Source organism: Vidua macroura, chromosome 17 (assembly GCF_024509145.1).
Source record: "Vidua macroura isolate BioBank_ID:100142 chromosome 17, ASM2450914v1, whole genome shotgun sequence".
NCBI classification, from domain to species: domain Eukaryota; kingdom Metazoa; phylum Chordata; class Aves; order Passeriformes; family Viduidae; genus Vidua; species Vidua macroura.
Window position 1 is genome coordinate 7,903,400 of NC_071587.1, and position 19,248 is coordinate 7,922,647.

At 56.6% G+C, this 19,248-nt stretch overlaps 1 protein-coding gene across 9 annotated transcripts; it reads left to right on the forward strand.

Moving 5' to 3' along the window:
• The first annotated feature begins 77 nt into the window (after positions 1-77).
• Positions 78-19,168, forward strand: BCL2L1 (BCL2 like 1). Of its 9 annotated transcripts, none has more exons than XM_053993239.1 (3): positions 78-165; positions 1,775-2,440; positions 17,427-19,168. In XM_053993239.1, the coding sequence occupies exons 2-3, from the start codon at positions 1,886-1,888 to the stop codon at positions 17,562-17,564; spliced, it is 693 nt and encodes a 230-aa protein (XP_053849214.1). In that variant the 5' UTR covers positions 78-165; positions 1,775-1,885; the 3' UTR covers positions 17,565-19,168. The 9 variants fall into 9 exon arrangements, with proteins under 9 accessions (XP_053849214.1, XP_053849213.1, XP_053849220.1 ...); XM_053993238.1 differs by lacking the exon at positions 78-165 and adding an exon at positions 620-816; XM_053993245.1 differs by lacking the exon at positions 78-165 and adding an exon at positions 620-816 and having other exon boundaries at positions 1,780-2,440.
• The last annotated feature ends 80 nt before the right edge of the window (positions 19,169-19,248 follow it).

Here is a 19,248-nt window from a genome sequence, read left to right on the forward strand (position 1 = left end):
AGCCAGTGTCAGCCGGTACGGCCGTGGGGCCAGACAGGAGCCTACCGGAGCCGGGCTGTGCTACGGCGGCTATATCAGTGTCCGCTGCCTGGCTTCCACCCGCTGCTCCTCAGCAGATCAGCCCTTCGGACTGCTGGGCCCGGGAAAGGCGGCTTCCGCTGCCTGGTAAGCCCGGCTAGGTTTCTCGATGCTGTGAGGAGAAAGTGCCCTTTGCGCAATGGCGTTATCGACCCCAGGTGCTGCATAATCTTCCCCGCGGCCTTGCAGAGGGATGGGTAGCCAGCTGTTAACGGCGGGGCAGGCCCCTGCTGCCTCAGTCGCTTTCACTGCTTCGGCACTACGCGCATAAACCTCCCCCCACAACCCCGCCACAGTCTCCCTGAGCACTGTGGAGACAGAAAACACCGCACGTTAGTCCCGGACTGTTGTGAGGGGTTTGAGGCCGTGTCAGCGGCAGGGCCGTGCCCACAGGGCGCGGTGAGAGCAGAGGCCCGAGCTGACACCGCCGCGGCCGCCAGGGGGCGCCAGAGCTCCGCCCTCCGCCCGGCACCTTCGCGCGTGCGCAGCGCGCCCCCGCGCAGTCCAACCGACGCTCCTCGCCCAGCCTCGAGGCGCCGTGCGCATGCGCACTGCCCCATTGCCGCCCCCTCCCACCCTACCGCACCCCCCCGGCCGCTCGGCGGGCGATGTGGAAAGAGTCCGGGGACTGCTGAGCGGGCCGTGCCCCGGCGGGGCTCCCGGCGACTCCGGCGTCGCTGCCAGCCGGGCCCGCCCAGCAGAGCCGGGAAGGACGCGGACCCTCAGTCGGGCGCTGAGGTGAGGGGCGGGGTAGGGTAAACCTTGAGTGACGCGCGGCTCAGCCAAAGGGAGAGGCCGCAGCCGGGCCCCGCCCCTCCTGGCCGCTGATTGGCTGGCGTGTCGGCCGCGCGGGCGCCGTGTCGGCCCTCGTGCGCGGCCCCGCCCCCCAGGTACGGCGACCGGTGGGGCCGTCCGGGACCTGGGGGGGGCGATCCGGTGACTGGGGGGGGGGTGGTTCGGGGCTCTGGGGGAAGCGGTCCGGTGGGGGGGGGGGTGGGCGGGAGGACCGGGTACGCCCTGCGGCGCTCCCGCCTGCCGCTGCCCGGCGTGTCACCGTCCTGGCCCCAGCGGCAACGCGCCGCTAACCGTGACTGGAATCGCTCCCGTAAGGACGCAAGGCCGTGCGGCGGCTCCCGCGGTGACGAGCGCTCGCCGGTTTTTCAGCGGTTTATCCCCTCCGCCTGCGAGGAGAGAGAGGCTGCGGGGCGGCGGCGGTTACCGTCAAACCGGGCCGCCCTGGGGCTGCCGCGATCCCTGGGTAGCGCTGCCCGCCCGCTGCCGTGGCTGCAGCCGCTGGGTAACGCCGGCGGAGGGGGGCGGGGGCGCCGGGCCCTTTAACGGGCGGGGCGAGGCGGGGGCGGTGCTGTCGCGTTCCGGGCCGACCCGAAGCTCCAGCAGAACAAGAACCGCCTCCGCCCCGGCCCGCAGCCGGCCTGCCAGGCGCAGCCCGCACCCGGTGAGATCTGGGATCTGCTCGGAACGAGCCTGGGGGGTCCCCGGGGCTCGAGGTTGCTTTCCGGGGAAGGGGGTGTTGTGGTCGGTTGTCTGTGCAGCTTCAATCTGGTGGCCCTGAGCCTCGGCGTAGAGCTGCGGGGTGATCTCAGTATAACGATAAGCTATCGGTAATAATGGCGCGGGTGCATCTAAGAGCTGTGGCATTAACCGTTTCGGTGCCTCTCTCCTCATCTGTGCTAAGGTCAGATGCTTCCATCGGTCGCGAGGAAGAGGAGTGGAGTCGGGACCTGCTAAGTGCTGATCTGCTTGTGCTCCGGACCATGGACTCACTGAGGGCGTCCCAGGTGTGAAAATGTACAGCAGTAACCGGGAGTTAGTGATTGACTTTGTTTCCTACAAGCTCTCACAGAAAGGATACAGCTGGAGTCAGCTGGAGGAGGAGGATGAGAACAGGACTGACTTTGCAGGGGAGGAGGACGAGATGGACGGGGTCCTCAACGGGAGCCCCTCCTGGCACGCGGCCACCAGCCACATAGTGAATGGAGCCACCGTGCACCAGAGCAGCCTCGAAGTCCATGAGATCCGTCGAGCAGCCGACGTGAGACAGGCGCTGAGAGAGGCGGGGGATGAGTTTGAGCTGAGGTACCGGCGGGCGTTCAGCGACCTCACTTCCCAGCTCCACATCACTCCCAGCACAGCGTATCAGAGCTTTGAGCAGGTAGTGAATGAACTGTTCCGCGATGGAGTGAACTGGGGCCGCATCGTGGCTTTCTTCTCCTTCGGAGGAGCCTTGTGCGTGGAGAGCGTTGTTAAGGAGATGCGGGTATTGGTGAAACGCATCGTGTCTTGGATGACCACGTACTTGACCGACCACTTAGATCCCTGGATCCAGGAGAATGGCGGATGGGTAAGAACACCTCTCTGTGCTGGGGTTGGCTGCCCAAGCCTTCCCTCGCTCCAGGCTGGCAGTGGGGCCGGTCAAACCGGAGTGCAGCTCCCTGCAATGTTTGTGCTAGAGCTTTTCCTTCTCCTTGCAGGGAGAATAAAGGAGTGTGTGGTCTTGCCTTCTGTGCTCTAAACAGTGTCCCAAGATGGTCAACCCACCGTGTTGACACAGTTTGTGCTCACATACATCTTTCTCCATCCCTGCTTTTTCTCCTTCTCCCTGGATGTTACGTAAAAGACCTGTTTTTCCAAGAGCCATTGGAAATCTAATGTCATCCAAGCTTGTTCTTCAGGCAGAGCCCTGGCTCTGGGGTATGTTCTCAGTGTCATTAACAGCAGGGAGTGGAGCTTCCTCCTCTCCAAGCCAGTGTCGTGGTGGGCTGGCTGGTGGTTTGCCGAGGTAACAGCTACTTCTTCATTCTGGAAACAGCACTTGCCTTGCTCATGGTGTAGTGAATCCCACAGCAGATCCCGGTGGGTGGGTGGGCTTCTGGGACTGTCTGAGCTGGTATGGTGGGAGCCAGAGCTGAGGTGGAGGCAACCTCTGTGCTGGGGAGCTGCTAAGCCTGCAGCTGCTTTTCCCTTGGCAGGGAGCAGTGCTCCCAGCTGCCCCAGCAGCAAACCCTGGGAGCTCTCAGTGGTGAGGTATTAACATGAATAAGCATTTCTTCAGGAAGCATTCTTGAAATGCCGGGTCCGGCTGTGCGGTGCAGCCTGGGACTGCCGGCGGGAGGTATATGACCTACAGATGTCTGAGTTTTCATTTGGCTTCTGCATCTTAGTGATTCCCTGCTGGTGTAACCTTTACCGGTTCCCACTGGAAAGAGTTCATGCTGTCAGGCATTGGCATCTAAACAGTGGGGAATTGCCTCCTTGCTGGGAGCTGAGGCCTCTCGGCCCCCTTCAGCTCATGATCCATTGGCAGAGCCCAGCATTTTGGGAAGGGGACAGGAGCCTTTGAGCCCAAATGTTGTGCTCTGCACCCTCCTCACAGAGAAGAGGCTCTCCCCAGCTCCCCGTGCCTGACCAGCAATGCTGGGGACCTAAGAGATGAAGGGAAGAGCTGGTGCACCCAGGGAGAGGGAGCTAGTTCAGGAAGGGTGAAAGAATTCCAGGAATGTGACCGCCCTGGGGCACTGCCTGGGTGGGGCTGCTCAGGCAAGGAGAGGAGCTTGGTTTCGATTAATAGCCCGGGATCTGCTGGCCATTTCATCTGGCTGTATGTGGCCCATTAGCTCTCTCATCCTGCAGATAACCCTGGCCAAATACAGAGTTCCTTCCCCCTCCCTCTGCTTTTGGCTTTTAGAGCCACAGATTAGTTTTGGAATTAAGTGATCAAACTGAGGTTTCCAAGCTAGTGTGGCTGTTGCTGTTAGTGACTGGATTGGGCTGTATCCTGGAGACCTAGGCGATAATGCAATCTGATTTTTTGTAAATGAACTCTCTGGGGGATTTAGATTAAATCACTGGTGGAAAATCACTGGTCCCTGCTTGTGGGGAATCAAACACCTCCTCCCTCTGTTCCCCACCCCCAACCATCACGATTCAGACTCTTCAATTTTTTTGTGTCTGTCTCTAAATTAATTGTTTGGAACAAATATTTGTTCAACAGATTGCGGAAGGGTCAGGACTCCTATCTGACCCGCCTACCAGCTCTCTTTGAAAAACGCCGTTTCCCACTCAGGGGACCGCCTTGCTCTCTTGTTCTAACCTTGAACTGGGCTTTTAACTTCCCTGCCCAGGCTGTGCCGCTGCCTCGGCTATGCTGCGAGCTGAATGGAAGCCAGGCAGGGTGGTGAAGGCCAGAGTGGAGAGAATCCACACCACCAGCCACCAAAAAAACGGCACTGGGCAGTGTTGTTGTTGCCAGCCTGTTGCAAACCCCGAGTGCTCCTTTGACATCTTGGCCGTAGCTTTCTTCCACTCTCAGCTTTCATCATGTGAATGGAAGCCATGCCACTCGACACCAAGGGACAGAGGCCATAAGAGCTCCTGAGTGCCTCACGTGTAGGGTGTGCATGGGGATGCTTTGCTTTCCTTCGCTCTCGCAATTCCAGCTGCAGGGAGAAAGCCACTGGCCTTCTGCCAGCTCTCCCTGCAAGAGGAGTGCCACCCTGCCCTGGCTGTGATGGAGCCATCCCTCTCCTGCTGCCCTGTTTGCATAGGGAGTCTGCTTGATGCATTGGAGCTGTTAGAGCCTGTCCCATTCAAACAAAGCACTCCCGAGAGGTGCAGCAGGCAGGTCCTGGTGAGAGAGATGCAAGTTCTGGCAGGCCTGCTTGGCAGGGCCCAGGTGGTTTGTGTTTTGGAGCACTGCAACACTTCTCTTCCTGGAAAGCCCCTCTAAAAGAGGGAAGGAGCATGGCTCCATAACAAGTGCTGCACAGCCCTGTTGTGTAGGAAGCTCTGTTTCATTCCCCACTAGTGGAACAAAAGCAGCGTACGAGGGCCACGGGGTGCAGGTGCATTTGGAGGCCTGTTGTGTGCTGGGCTGTAGCAGTTCTCTTGAGAAATCAAGTTTTGAGGCAAGGGGAAATAGTAATTCTTGCTCCATAACGTTAACATAGAAGTGTTTTGTCACATTTACTGGCTCTGCCTTGGTTTGCCCTCTGCTCTGCAATCTGGCACTGGGAAAACAAACAAACAAGAGCAACCCAAGGGGAACATTTAATAACCAGCCAGAAGAGAACTGCTGCCTTGGCAAGCCATCACATCCAAAAAGGAGGCTTTCCTGGGCCAGTTACTTTGACCAGGACCAGGTCCCACTAGCTGTGAAGTTGAAATGGTGGGGCCAGCAGGGACTGGGAGTTGTGGAGGGAAAAATCTGGTGAGGGGGAAGGATAGGCTGAACAGGAGAGAGCCTGGCAGGCAGAGATGTACTGACCGTGCTTAATCTGTTTGAGAAAGTGAGCAGTAGTTCCTGCCTGGCTGTGACCCTCCAGTGCATGACAGCTTTTCCTTCAAGGCTAAATCCACATTCAGAGCGGGATTTAAAAGAGTGTTTTCTGGATGAGCTTGGAGTTAGTTAGATCTGTGGATATAGAGACAAGAGGTTTGTGGGGCATATGGTGGGGACCCACATGAAGGTGCTGTGTCAGGCTAGAACTGAAAGCAAATATCATCTTTAGCACCAGTCTGTGATATGTGAATCCCAACAAACTGTACTAGGCTGATGGAGAATGAACTACTTCCTGCGGTGGCTCCCTGCTTCCTGGGTTCTCAGTTGACCCTGGCCACACAGGACTTGGTGTGCTGGGACATGTGTTGTGTCACCCTGCAGTGGACTAGGAGCTTGTGATTCTCTTTGGGGAAAACCCTTTGAAGATGTCAATATAGCAAGCTCATTTTTATCTTTTAAATTTTTTTTCTGAATGATAGGAAATGACTCAGCCTGTGTCATATGACAGCACACAGCTGGGATTTCGTCCTGTGCTCTGGGTCCAGGCTCCTCAATGGTTTCAGGCTGAGAGTTAGACTTTGATTCTCAGCTCTTTGCTTTTTGGCCTTGTGTCCCAGGTATCCTGCACAAGCTGTCCCTGCCACTATCACATTTCCTGGGAGTGTGGTTTGCCAGAGTTCTGCCATTCTGAGTGTTACAGGTTGGGTTTTGGGGATGCCCCAGCACTTCTAATCCTGTTTGAGATCACAGCCATCCATTTCACGTGGTGGTCAATGTGCAGCAGAACTGACTCAGTGGAAGTGACTGAGCATAGCCAAGGCCATGCTTTGTGGTCTTGAAGATGAATCCTATGGCTTCATCTCAGGCTGAGAGAATTTGGCTTGTTCAGCCTGGAGAAGAGAGAACTCCCTGCCAGTGCCTAAAGAGACTCCAGCAGAGGTGGAGGGGGACTTTGGACAAGGGCATGGAGTGACAGGACAAGGAGGAATTCCTCCCCACTGACAGAGGGCAGTTAGATTGGGTATTAGGACAGTTCTCTGCCCTGTGAGGTTTATGAGACACTGGCACAGGTTACCCAGAGAAGCTGTGGCTGCCCCATCCCTGGAAGTGTTCATGGTCAGGTTGGATTGGGCTTTGAGCAACCTGGTCTGTGGTGCTCAGTTGTGCTGTTGCTTTGCACTTTGTCCTCGGTAATTCTTTTACAGCCTTGATCCCTTGCAGCTAAGATGATAGCCCCATTGTCATCAACTGCATGGGGTGAAAAAAGTACTGTCCTCCTGCCAGTGGAGTTCCCCATGTCCCTTCACAGTCCTGGGTATTCCTCCCTGGCTGTGGGAGCTGCCGGCAGTGTCCTGGTTCAGGCTGTCCTGCCTGGAGCAACCAGCCCAGGTAGCTGTATCCTCACTGACAGCTGGAGATCTGGGCTCAGCATGCAGATCCCTGGCAGCTCCTCACCCAGCCTTCGACCTGGGAGGCTTTTCTGCAGTGCTCTCCAGGAAATGCCATTGGAATGACTTCCACTGCAGCTTCCTGCCCAGCCCACAGCAGCATTCCTGACCAAGAGCAATGCAGAGGCTGATTTCAGAGCTTTGCTCTTTACCCCCTTTACTCGTTCTCCTTCTTTGGGGCCCTGCCTGTTTTCCTTGCTGCCTCTTGGTGTGTGGTGCAGTTTGATTACGTTCCTTAGATCTGTGATTACAGCAGGCGCCTGGAAAGCCAAACTCCTGCCCGTGGCTGGCTGTGGCTCAGAGCAGCCCACTTAACCCCGGGGTCTTTGAGCGAAACGGATAGCATTTCCTTCGGTCCCAGGGGAGCCACTGGCAACTCTGATTCGTAAAGCACTCCGAGGCTCTTTAATCCGAAGAGCTGAGTGTCATTTAAAAAAAGACCTGTGAAATAATTAACAAACTGTTTCTTGCTGCTCTGTGTTCACAGCTGCTCTCAGTAATGTCATTCCGCCTGCTCATCCTGCTCTTCTCTGACTCTGGAGCCGGGTCCCTGGAGCGCTGCCCAGGCTCTCTCTCTGCTTCAGTAGCAGTGGGGTGTCCCAGCGCAGCAGAAAGGGTGGGTGGGAGCTCTCTTTTCCCCAGTGGAAGCTGCAGCTTTCTGTGTGTGTCTAGGCTGCTGTGCCTGTTTTCCGTGGAGCTCTGGTATGGTTTGTGTACATGGTTTCCCCCCGGGAGCAGCAACGCGCCTGCGGCACACACTGAGTGCAGCTGAATGGTGGTGTGGTGCTCTGAGACCTTTGCCGAAGCTGAGAAGGTTTGATTTCCTTTGGTTTTTACCAAGTAGCTGACGGCTGTAAGCACAGTCCCGTCTTGACATTACAAGGAGTATTTCTCTAGCAGCTCTTTCCCCACTAGCTGTAAAGCCAGAGTATTCCCAGGAGGAGCTGGGGGAAGGGATGGATATCAGTTGTGGAAGTGTTGCAGACCTGCTGAACCAAGAGGCAAGGGATTAATGGTGGCTTCTGCTATAGGGGCAGAAGGGGGCTGGGGGCAGCTGCTCTGTCCCCTCTGGGCACCCCAGAGCAGCCGGGATGTTGACCTACCTGCTGATTCAGAGCGAAGGTATTCACTGAGGGTGGCTCTGCCTTGTAGTGGCAGGAGAGCCGCCACTGTCCTCCACCCTCTGCTCTCCTGCTCCACCCTCCCGCAAGGGAGGGATGTTGCCCTTAAACACTATTGTTCTGAGCCACTAAAGATTAACGCATAGAATGGAGGCATGAAAGGGAAGCAGAGTCCCTCAGTGCCAGGGCATTCCTTGCTTTATTGCCCTGACCTTGGACAGGGAAACTTGCTCCTCCCTCCTCCTCACCTGGAAGGATGTGTGGAGGGGTTCTTGGTGAAAGATCTCTCTGAAGTCTTGCTCCTAATCATCCTTGAGATGCCAAGAGCTCAAGTTAGGGAACATGCATTCCAGAGGCGTGGGAGAGCTTCTCCCACAGTGCACCCGTGGAGGGGGGGCAGTGGGGCGGGCTCAGGGCACGGGCTGGCACCCATCGTGGTCAGGTGGGGAGAAGGGTTGCTCTCTGCCACAGCAGAACAGCCCAGCGGAACGAGGGCGCTGAGGGCTGCTGGGAGGCAGAGCCGTTAGCAGATGGCTCCAGCTGGGCTTACCGGAGAGCAGGTGTGGGTTTCGGGAGCAGCCTTTTAAGAGAGATGTCAGTTTTGAACCCGGGAGGCTCAAGAGGCTGAGCCGTGGCTGCCACAACTCTCATGCTGGGGAGCTGTGACCTAGTTGTGCTGTAGAAATGCTCGGTTTGTTTTTTATTTTTAGGTATTTTGCTTATTTTATCCTCATGTTTAATTTAGTTAGCAAAAAAAGAATCGGAGGGCTGAACAGTACTGGGAAGGACTGCCTGCAGGCGGGAACGCCCGCTGCAGCTCCGTGCAGCCAGCATCTCTCCAGCCGCCCGTGTCTTCTCTCGGACACGTGCTCACGTGTACCAGCCCAGTGCTGTCTCTCAGGATCTCTTTAATGGGAAACCCAGTGCACTCAGCGCTGCTGCCTGCCTCCGGGGTAGCGAGGGAGGGAGGAGCGGGATTCAGAGCGTTAACCAGAGAGGCTCCCGTGGCCACAGGGACTGCTTGAATGTTGTGCTGTAACTGGTCTGCCTTCCCTCTGCTGCTGGGAGCAGGAAGCTGGGGGAGCTTGGTGTTTCAGGGGGCTTTGGGCTGATTACTTTTTTGACTGCTGCTTGCCTCTGCACTGGCACAGCAGGCCCAGGGAAGGGTAATGGGCTGTATCTGCAAAGAGGGAAGTTTCAGGGGGTTGTGCGATTCCCTTGGGGAGAGCTGTTTGAATTTATTGCATTATCCTCCTTCCTGCTCAAGCTTGTGTTTCAGCTGTGTCTGCAGACGTAGCTGCTGATTTAAGTAGATCCAATTAGTAGCTAGCTCCTGGCATCAGTATCCTGCTTGGGGAGATGAGCCCTGGAGATGAGGAGCTTCCAGTGGGAGCAGGGCTGGGCTCAGCCTTTCAGCCCCCATTCCTGGTCTAGGATGGACCCAGAGTTCCCCAGCTCACAGCCCTGCACCTGAGCTCAGAGGGAAACCGAGGCAGGTGTCCTGCTCCGTGCTCTGCCTGGCCAAGAACAAAGAGCAGGGAGGTTCTCCCTGCCTGTACCGCTGCCAGACAGGTGCTCTTAAGAGTGAAATCAAATACTCCAAAATGTGACAAGCTGGCAGCAGGCAGGGCTTGGAGCAGGAACTGGAGCTGTTCACACCGGGACTGTGCGAGGGGCCTATGGGCAGAGCCGTGCACTGACCTGGCTCCTGGGGTAGGATTCGAAAGGGAGCTGCTGGAACTGGCTGCTTCCTGAGGGAGCACGGAAGGATTTTCTTCTCTTCTGGAGGATGAAGGGCTCTTTGTGAAGCTCAGAGAAGAGGTCTAGGCTGGCATGGAGCTGGTTTGGTTTGAATGCAGCTAGTACCATGATGAGGTGGAGCAGGACAGCTGTCTGCATTGCTTCTCTGAACAGTACCAGTCCCATTTGCCCAGCTCTCTGGTTTGTGCCACCATTGAAGCTGTGGAAGACTGGGGACACTGCCAGTGTTGTGCAGGGAGCACGTCTGGTGGCAGTACGTGGCATTACTCTCTGTGTGTGCCTTGTGGTGAGCTGGCTCAGGGTTTGGGCTGGGATGTGGGTGCTGGGTGTGTGTGTGTGGCCCTGAGTAGTGCCTGGGTGACATATGACTTACATATGGAGAAAATGAGGTGTTGCTACCTGTAAATCAGCCATCATGGAGTGTTGCAAGTGCCTTCATCCTATACTTGTATGGCTCACCAGTGTATTAAACTTGCTGGAGAGCTAATGTCTTTTAATAGAGCAACTGACCTCATTTAGAAGCTTCCAGTGCACCAGCCAGTGATTATTTCATGCAACAACATGCATGGAGGAGCCCAGGGCAGAGCACAAAGTCTCCTTCTCATGCTGCACTGCTCTCTCACGTTTGCTGCATCAGCTGCCTACTGTGCTTCCTGCCCTCAAGTCAGCAAGGATTTTGCTAAAAGGGACTTTGTGGCTTGAATAATTTGAGATTTCATGGAACTAACAGGAAGTGAAAACAGAATGAGCACATCTTCCTCCTCTTCCTGCACCTCCACCCTTTCCCCTTTTTCATTCAAGTGGCATGTAAGAATTACAGCAGCCTCGTGAAGTGCCAGGGCTGAAGTGGGAAGTGGTGAAGCTTGGCTGTCGCTCCTCCAGGATGCTGGTGGAACGAGTGGCTGAGGCAGGAGAACCAGGCAGCTCTTCCCCAGGATCCGTCTCCTCTGGGCACCATCCCTGCACCCAGCCTGGCTCCCTTGAGCCCTGATAACACCAACGTTCCCTGTGAGGTGGGTTTGGTGAGGCTCATGGTGCGGGTGAGGACCAGAAAGAGCTGTCAGCATCGCCCACTCATCCCCTGGCAGGAGGGAACGTGGCTCGGCAGCCGGGCACACGTGAGCATGGCACGTCTCCCCGGCACAGGTTTCCCCACGGTTACACAAGGGCACGATTGCACAGGAGCTCTGACGTCCAGGAAGAGCAATGACAAGGTGAAAATTGAGCTCTGTTCCCTGGGTGCCAGTGGCCCTGCTGAGGTGCTGTCCGGCACAGCGAGCTGGCCACGGCCCTCTGCTCCCTGGCCCCGCGGGCGGCAGATAACCGGGACATGAAAGCAGGAGCCTTCCCTGCCCCCCGAGCGCGCCCCTCGCACAAAGGCTGCTCTGCTGCGGGGCTCAGACACCATCTGTCCGGTGGGGAGAAGCATCAGAGAGACCGTCTTTCCTCGGACTATTCCACTTAATGCCCTTTGGAAAACAATCCCATTCCCAGCAGGTGCTAATCTCTTGAGTGGATCCGGCTCAGCCAATGTGTTCTTCACTGTGCCTTTGTACCAGAGCCGTGTCTCCTCCCATCCTCGCCAGCCCTGCCGAGCGGCCGGTGCCGGCTAGGGCCTGGTGCTGGCCAGGGCTGTGGCACCTTCGGGCCTCAGCCTGGTTAGATCTGGGAGGAACACTGATGAAAGATGGATGCAAGTGGATTAGTCATTCACATCATCTCCAGCTTTAATACACATGAATGTTTCAGCAGATTTCTGGAACGGAGAGCGCAATTCCCTGCTCTCCATCTCGTGCTGTGCACAGCAGTCTCCCGGGGCAGGGACGGGGGTTACAGCTGTCACCGTAGCCTCTTTCATGTATTTGGAAAACGCTGAAATTGTGCTGAATGGTGTGGGGTTATTGCAGGTTCCCTGGAGCCAGTGATGAAACCAGTTTGACAGAAGGCTGCCGCGGCAAGGATTAGGGCTGGAATGTGCTAGTGAGGGTTTGTTTCTGGTTAGAAAAGGCTCTGGCATGGGCTAGGCTGGAGCCCCGCAGGTCTGTTGGGCTTTGGCCCAAGGGACAGCCTCCCTGCCAGACCCCCAAGCTACAGTCCCACAGCAAAGCCCGAGTGAGAAGAGAAAGAAGAGGGGATGTTCTTATTTAATTGACTCTTTTGAATTTATGGCTGCCTCCTTCCCAGTTGCAGGTTTCAATGAATGCCCTGGGATTTGGGGAGGGCCAGCACCCCAGGGTCCACAACACCCCAGCATCAGCTCCAAGGGCAGGAAAGGCAGGAGAGGCTGGTGGGTGGGTGGCATTCCCTGCCATTGTCATGGAGATCAGCAGCTGCTTCCCTGGAGGTCACCATTTGCATAACAGTTAGAGCTGCGTCTCTGGAGTATTTGCACCTGCAGCTGCTGTCCCCAGAGCCCCTTCCTCTCTCTGTGTCCCAGAGCCCCTTCCCCACCCCGTTCTGAGCCTGCCTGGGGTTGCTGGCGGGGACCAGTGGGGTGAACCTGCAGATCTTCTGTGCCCATGGAAGGGGATTGGAATTAGATGATCCTTAAGGTCCCCTCTAACCATTCTAGGATCTGTGTTTCTCTGGGGAAGGTCAGGCCTGCCTTGGATGGCAGGTTCCCTTGCCATGCTCCTGAGTCGGGTGCTCACCTTGACCTCCACTGCCCAGCACTGCAGGCAGTCCTGTGACCTCTGCAGTCACACTCTGTCCCTGCTGCCCTCCTTTCAGGGCTGGGAGTGGTGAGGGCCACACGTGGATACAGCATCAGGGGGAGAAGGACAGAGGGAGAACCTCTAGGATGTCTCTTCCATTCATATCACAAAGGGACCCATAGAGCGATGTTTACAGGATCCCAGTGGTAGCCTTTGGGAATACTTATGTTTTCTTTTATTCTTAAAGCTCTCAGCTGCCTTTTCTCCCCTGTGCTTCACCTCCAGGTTCACATATGCCAGCCCCATGTGGTGAGCTGGCAGCCCAAAGGGGCTCTGGGAGCAGGTTGCTGTCGATGCAGGGCTTTGTTGTGGTCTGTGCTGAGCTGCTGCCTTTCTTTTTCCCTCCTTGTCTTGCTGCTCAGCACAAAACTGTTCCCAGCATCTCATTAACAAATGTCTGGTCATCCAGATGACTCTGCTCCCGGCCGGTGGTTGCTGTTAGACCTCTGAGCAGGAACACAGCTGTACTTACCGTGAAGGTAAAACAGAAACAGCCTTGTTTTCAAGGGAAACATTGCCTCGTGATGAGAATGCCTGGGTTGGGAGTCAGATGTGGTGGCTCATGCTGCTGGCTCGCACACAGCTCTGGGAAAAGCACTTAACCTCCCCATAGCTCTGTAGATCCATCTGGGAACAATGCTGACTTATCCCACAGGAAGTTTTGGGAACCAGATTATTTTTGCTAAAACACATCAGGATCCTTGGGTTGGAAAGGCTGTTGTGCATGCTGAGGTGGGTGCTGGGGGTATCTGTCTCGCTGGGCTGGTGGGTATCAGAGCCATGGGGAAGCTCCGAAGTTCCTGCTGGAGTCCAAGTCTCCGTGTCAAAGTTTGACCAAGTTCACCTGGATACTCCCAGTAGTGCCTGGCTCTTCTCTGCTGGTTTTCAGAGCTCTGTCCTGGTATCACTGAGATACCTCCATGCCCCTCACCCCCTTGTGCAGGGTAAGCTTTGAGCCCCAAACTGCCAGAGCCCTCCTCTCTGCGCTCTCCTGCCTCACCAGAGGCCAGATGGGAGTTTATTGCCCACATCTGCTTCCTTCACCTGCCCTCATGGCTCAGTGTCACCGAATCCTCTTTCCCCAAGTGCTGGGGCTTATCTTGAAAGAGGAACCTGCTCTGCTCTGCTCACCCTGAATGGGATCCAGCAACTGTTCTCCCTTCCACATGGGCAGCACTGGTGAATGAAACCAACCAAACAAATGAGAGCCTCAAATTTTAGGTGTTCCCCTTCCCAGGCTAGGATGTGAGTAGTGTCTCGGCCAGAAGTCATGTTTCTTTAGTCTTCTCTCCCACCTGAGACAGAGCACTTCAGGTCAGACCTGCTCCTCTTGCCTTTTTGCCACAGGGTTGTGTGTGGGCACTGGGCATTGTTTAAATGGTTGCTGCATCCCCTACAGTGGTGGGTTGCAGTTTAGGGCTCTGTGAGTGTCCAGAGAACTTTTGGCACTGCAGAACCTCTGCCCCAGCTCTGGGGGGTGGTGGAGCCTGACTCTCCAGGTTCTCTGCCTCCTGCAAGCAGCATGTGCAGCAGGAGGGAAGCATGCCCTGCCCCAACTCCTCTAGCAGGTGATGTTTTAGGCTCCAACAAGAAAATGTGGATTCCTTCACCAGCTCTGGGGGGGAGAGGCAAAGGCAGGGGATTGCCTCTTGCATAAGAAAAAGATCTCTGCTTCCTCATTGCCTGCTCTGGAGCATCCTCCTCTCGGATGTGTCAGTCACCCGGGGTGGGGAAGGGGATGTGACGGGCGTTCTGATGGAACAGCCTGTCCTCTCCGGTGGAAGAGGCCCATGGATTGAGACACTGACGTGCTGTTGCTACCACAGTCCTTGTGATTAACTCAGGAATTCCAAATATTTCCTCTCAGATAAAGGTGACTGGAGGAGGCCAGAAATATCTGGACATGTTTGGGCAAGCCTGAGATCCAAACACCAGGCCAGAGAGGTCAGGATCAGTCCTGGGAGTGCTGGGCTTCAGGTGCGGAACGGCCGAGGCCCGGGATGGTGTGGGAACACAGCAAGCTGCCTTTCCCTAACCTTCAAGCCGGCCCCAGCATGGGCAGGGAGGACATTCCTGCCTGTTTTCCCACTCCCTCTGGTCTGGGATCTGGTTCCCAGGGGACACATCTGGGATCAAAGTTGTGCCGAGGCTGAGCTATCACAGCTCCTAGGGTGGTTTCCCCGGGGAAGGGCAAGGCACTCTCCTCGGGTCCCCTACGGCCCCCAGCTGCAGCTCCAGCAGCTGCTGCTCCCTTCCCAAGGGAAGGAGAGGGGCTCACGTCCCCTCCCTGCCTGTGCTGGGCTCTGGCTGTGCTCCTCTCCGCCTGTAGCACCCGATAGCTCTGCGTTCACTGTGCGCCATTTATCTCTCCTTCAGCAAACATTTCCTTTTCTTGGAAGCAAGGGCTTCTTGGAACTGCCTTTCCCCAAGCTCGGCGGCACATGCCATGGAAAAAGCAGCGTGGAGAGCCGGCTGCCAGCCCTGCTTGGCTCCCTGCCCTGCTGGGGGGGCCTCTCCTGGTGCCTGCCCCACGGAGACACTGGGTAGATGTGTGGCCCTGTCCAACACTGCAGCCTTCCATAGAGGGGATGTCCCTGCTGTGGGTCAGGAGGAGCCTGTGGAGATGTGTGGAACTCTCAGTGGGACAGGTCCTACTGAATCCCTGAGGAAAGCAGATCTTCTGGGGAATACATCACAAGGATGCAGCTGTCTTCCTCCAACTGAGCATTCTGCAGTCTCAGGTGCTGTGAGCAAGTGGCTGGGATGTGTGTCCAAGGGAGGACCATCCCTGGAGCCAGGGCCCTGGCACTGAGAGATCAAAACATATGCTGAGTTGGAAGAGACCCGCAAGGATCATCAAGTCCAACTCCTGGCCATGCATAGGACAGCCCAGCAATCCCACCATGTGCCTGAGAGTGTGGTCCAAACACTCCTTGAACTCTGGTTCAGGCTTAGTGCCATGACCACTGCCATGGGAAGCCAGTTCCAATGCCCAACCAGTCTCCTGGTGAATAACCTTTTTCTAACATCCAACCTAAATCTTCCCGGACAAATGTTGTATGGGTGGTGTTTTTTGGACAGGTGCCTTCTGCCCCAGTTCCCTGTGCCCTCCATCCCTGCCAGCCTGCTCTCAGTTTGCTGCCACTGCCATGCCCTGTCACAGCTCCATACTCATCACCACCTATCAGCAGAGGGATTTCCTGTGCCAGAATTTAAAATAACCTCCTTCTTGGGTTTGGGCTCTGCTCCTGTCCCTCTCCTGCAGCGCATCACTCGCTGTTCCCTGGGTGAGTGGACTGGCAGCAGGCAGTAGCCCTCACCTTTCTCCCTGGACAGCATCTGCCTGTGAGCTCCATCCTGACCATTCCTGCAGGGCCAGGACACAGCACAACACCTCCACAGATCCCATGCCAGCTGGCAGGCGTGGTGGGAAGTGAGCTGCATTCTGCCACTCTGTGTAGGTGGTGGGAGTCATGGGGATGAGTGTCATATCCCTGAAGAGGACTCTTAAGTGAGGTGGCAGCAGTGACATGCTCCAGGGTGAGTTAGCAAAGTCCCTGTGTCCCAACACTCTGTGTCTGTGAGTACCTCCTCATGGTCATGGGGTGTGGAAGGCAGCTGGGGGAGGTGTCTGGTGGGAGATGGAGAAGAGCTTTGGTGGCAGAGGCGGGTGCTGAGGTGCAAAGTTTATCAAGGATTGGGTCCCCTGTGGTGGGGAGCCCTGTGGCCATGGAGAGGGACACAGCCCAGCTCCCTGGGAGTAAGTGTGCATGTCTGCTGCACACCCTGCTTTGAAAAACTGTGTCTGAGCTCGGTCATAGGTATGTGGCAAGGTGAGGAGATACCCCACAAGCTGTGACCATCGTGGGGCTGTTTGATGCAAGCTGGGAGACTTGGCACCATGTTCCATGGAAGAGAGACACCTGGATGCCAGCCATGACCTGGGCACCAAACCCCTGCAGTCCTGGGGCCACAGGCTGTGGGCAGGTGTAGGAGGCAGAGTGCTGGCAGAGCAGGCAGGCAGGAATGCTCCCCCTGCCTGCGCAGAGGCCGTGGTGAGGTGTGACAGCGTCAGCCAGGCTTATCTCTGCTTTCCCAGAGCAGCCGGGTTACTGGAACTGCGTTCACTTATCAGGAAACAGGGGATCTTGCTGGGAAGATGGCCTCAAGGTGCGACAGCATCTAGCCCCTGCTGACGCTGAGCTGCTGGCGATCCCTGAGCCTGGAGCTCGCAGCTTCCTCTCCATCCAGCCTTGAGCCTCCTGCTCAGCCCTGATAAACCTGAGAGATCCTGGGCCACGTGTTTCCCTGCTGCCTGCCCAGGGACCCCTCCTGCCCTGCTGTGTGCGGCTCAGGGACCCCAACAGCTCTCCTTACCATGGGCTGAGGTCTTCCCAGCTCCTGCTGCTGCTGGAGGCAGCCGGCTCGGACGAGCCAGGCCGGAGTGACTGCATTCCTGGCCAAGCCTCGTGCTTGGCCTGCTCTCCTGAAGCCGTGGGAAGGCAGTAGCTTGGCGACCCAATGTCTGCCTTCGCCGCAGGGATTCGTGAAATCCAGCTCGTGTTGTGGAGTAACCTGTGAGGGCCAGGATGTGGGAGTGGGAGGTGGGAGGCTCCACTGTGGACACAAAATCACTTGGGGGATGCACGGCGTGGGCTTCCACAGCCGTGGGCACCAGCCCTGATGCTGCTTCCACAGACCTCAGCCAGGGAATGGAGCCCAGCGGGTTCCCACTGCAATGATTTCTATCACTTGGATGCTAATTTTAGAGAGCCAAGAGCACGTGATGCATCCCCTGCCCTGCCCACGTGGTGTTCTCCTCACAAATACTTTCTGGCATCCTCTTCTCTCATGACTGTGCTTCTCCCCTTGCCCTGTGTGCATGATTCAGAGCGAGGAAGCACAAGGCATCTGTCATCTGCCCGGTCCCCACCACCGCTTTCCTGCCAGCCCTTCCCTCTGCTCCACTCACACCCCTGTGCTCACCACTCTCCTCTTTCCACAGGAGCGCTTTGTGGACCTCTATGGGAACGATGCTGCTGCCGAGATGAGAAAAGGCCAGGAGACCTTCAACAAATGGCTCCTGACCGGGGCGACGGTGGCTGGAGTGCTTCTGCTGGGATCCCTGCTGAGCCGCAAGTGAGCTGCCGCCGAGCCCCCCGTAGCGAGGACGGCTGCGCCTTCACCACCACATCCACTACACTCCCGAGCACCGTCACCGGCACAGGGGGCAGCCCCTCCATCCCGGCCGAGCACCCTGCTCCATGGAGTTTTCTCCCTGGTGCCACCAGCTCCTTTTATTGTAGCTCGTCATATTTACTGTTCCGTTCTGTTTTAAAGGCGCTGAGGCCAATGCAGCACTTCAGCCACCAGCTCCCAGCTCTGGGGAGATCCAGGCAGCTGGGGAGGGGGGGGCACAGGCTAGAAGGTGTCCCAGCCCTGCAGGGTTCTCCAAATAATTTGGAAGAGAATAAACAGACTTATTTTTGCATGTGTGAGTGCGTGCGTGTGTGTAGATGTGTCACTAATATAAAGTTCCCCAGCCAGAGCAAGGGTCAGGCTCCGTGCCCCCGTCTCTGGCACGCTCAGGCACCAGGAAGAGGCAGGCTGCCCAGTGGAATGGAGCTTCCCTGCAGCATCCCTATCCTGTTCTTGCTTCCCCAGTCAGAGTTCATCCCTGTGGCAGGGGGAGCAAGAGGAGGAGGCGGAGGCCAGAGGTGAGGTGCTCTGCCCTTGGTCAGAATTTCTTTCTCCTCCCATACTCAGTTGCTGGGAGCTGTGGCCTGTCCCAGATGAGGATGGTGTGCCAGGCCCAGGGCTGTGCATGGTTTGAAGGTTCTTCGTTCTCTCCCCCCTCCTCACTCCAAATGTAGATGGCTGTGGGACAGTGCTCATCCCTTCCCAGCCTGTTCTGGGCTGGTGAAGGAGGCAGGAGAGGGGGAGAGCGCTTGTCCCTGGCACAAAGGGCTTTGCAGAGAGCTGGGGCTGTGGTGTCCAGGAATCCAGAGCTGGGGATTGGAAGGGTCAGGGGAAGCACCTTCACAGAGGTGGCAAAGCCCAGGGAACAGCTGATTCATGAGACGAGCAGGGAAGCAAGCCCAGGGGAGATGGAAGTGAGGGCTGGCACTGGCTGAGAGCCATCTCCACCTCTGGGGAGCCTCTTTGGGGACAATAGGAGCTGTTGGCCTTTCCACTGCTGTTCCCCACATTCCCAGTCCCATAGTGCAGGCAGATCCCTGTGCCCATGCGTGGCTGTGATGGCTGCATGCAGTAACTGAGGTGTCTGGCTTCCCTCCCCCTCATTCCCACACTGCTCCTGCTGCTGGAGCAGGGAACCTCCGGGCTTTGAGCTGAAATTAGCTTCCAGAATAAACGCCCTCATCCTTCGGAGCCCACTGCGGGCAGACACAGCTGTCCACAGCTTGTCCATGTACATACTGCCCGCGCTCTGCTGTACATATACGAGTAGTTTTTAATTCATTTGTGAATACTATTAATGCTATTTTTGTTATCTTGTCTGTCCGTATTTATGTGTGGGACCGTGCTCCCTGCAGAGGCCAAGCTGGGATGGAGGTGAGGGGAGAACCGGAGGTTCCAGGAGGGCTCACTTGGCCACTGAGCACGGACTCGCGCTCCTCATGTCGGACCCGCTCAGATCCCGCATGGGGAGCACGAGGATTAGCATTAGCCCATTGAACGCTTCGGTTTGCAGGTGGAGGTGAATCCACAAATAAATTTGTCATTCGAGCTGCTGGTGGTGCTGTGGTCTTTGCAGTCGTTGGGAATTTGAGAGACTTTGGGCCCAAAGGAGTTGGCTTCAGTGGGAG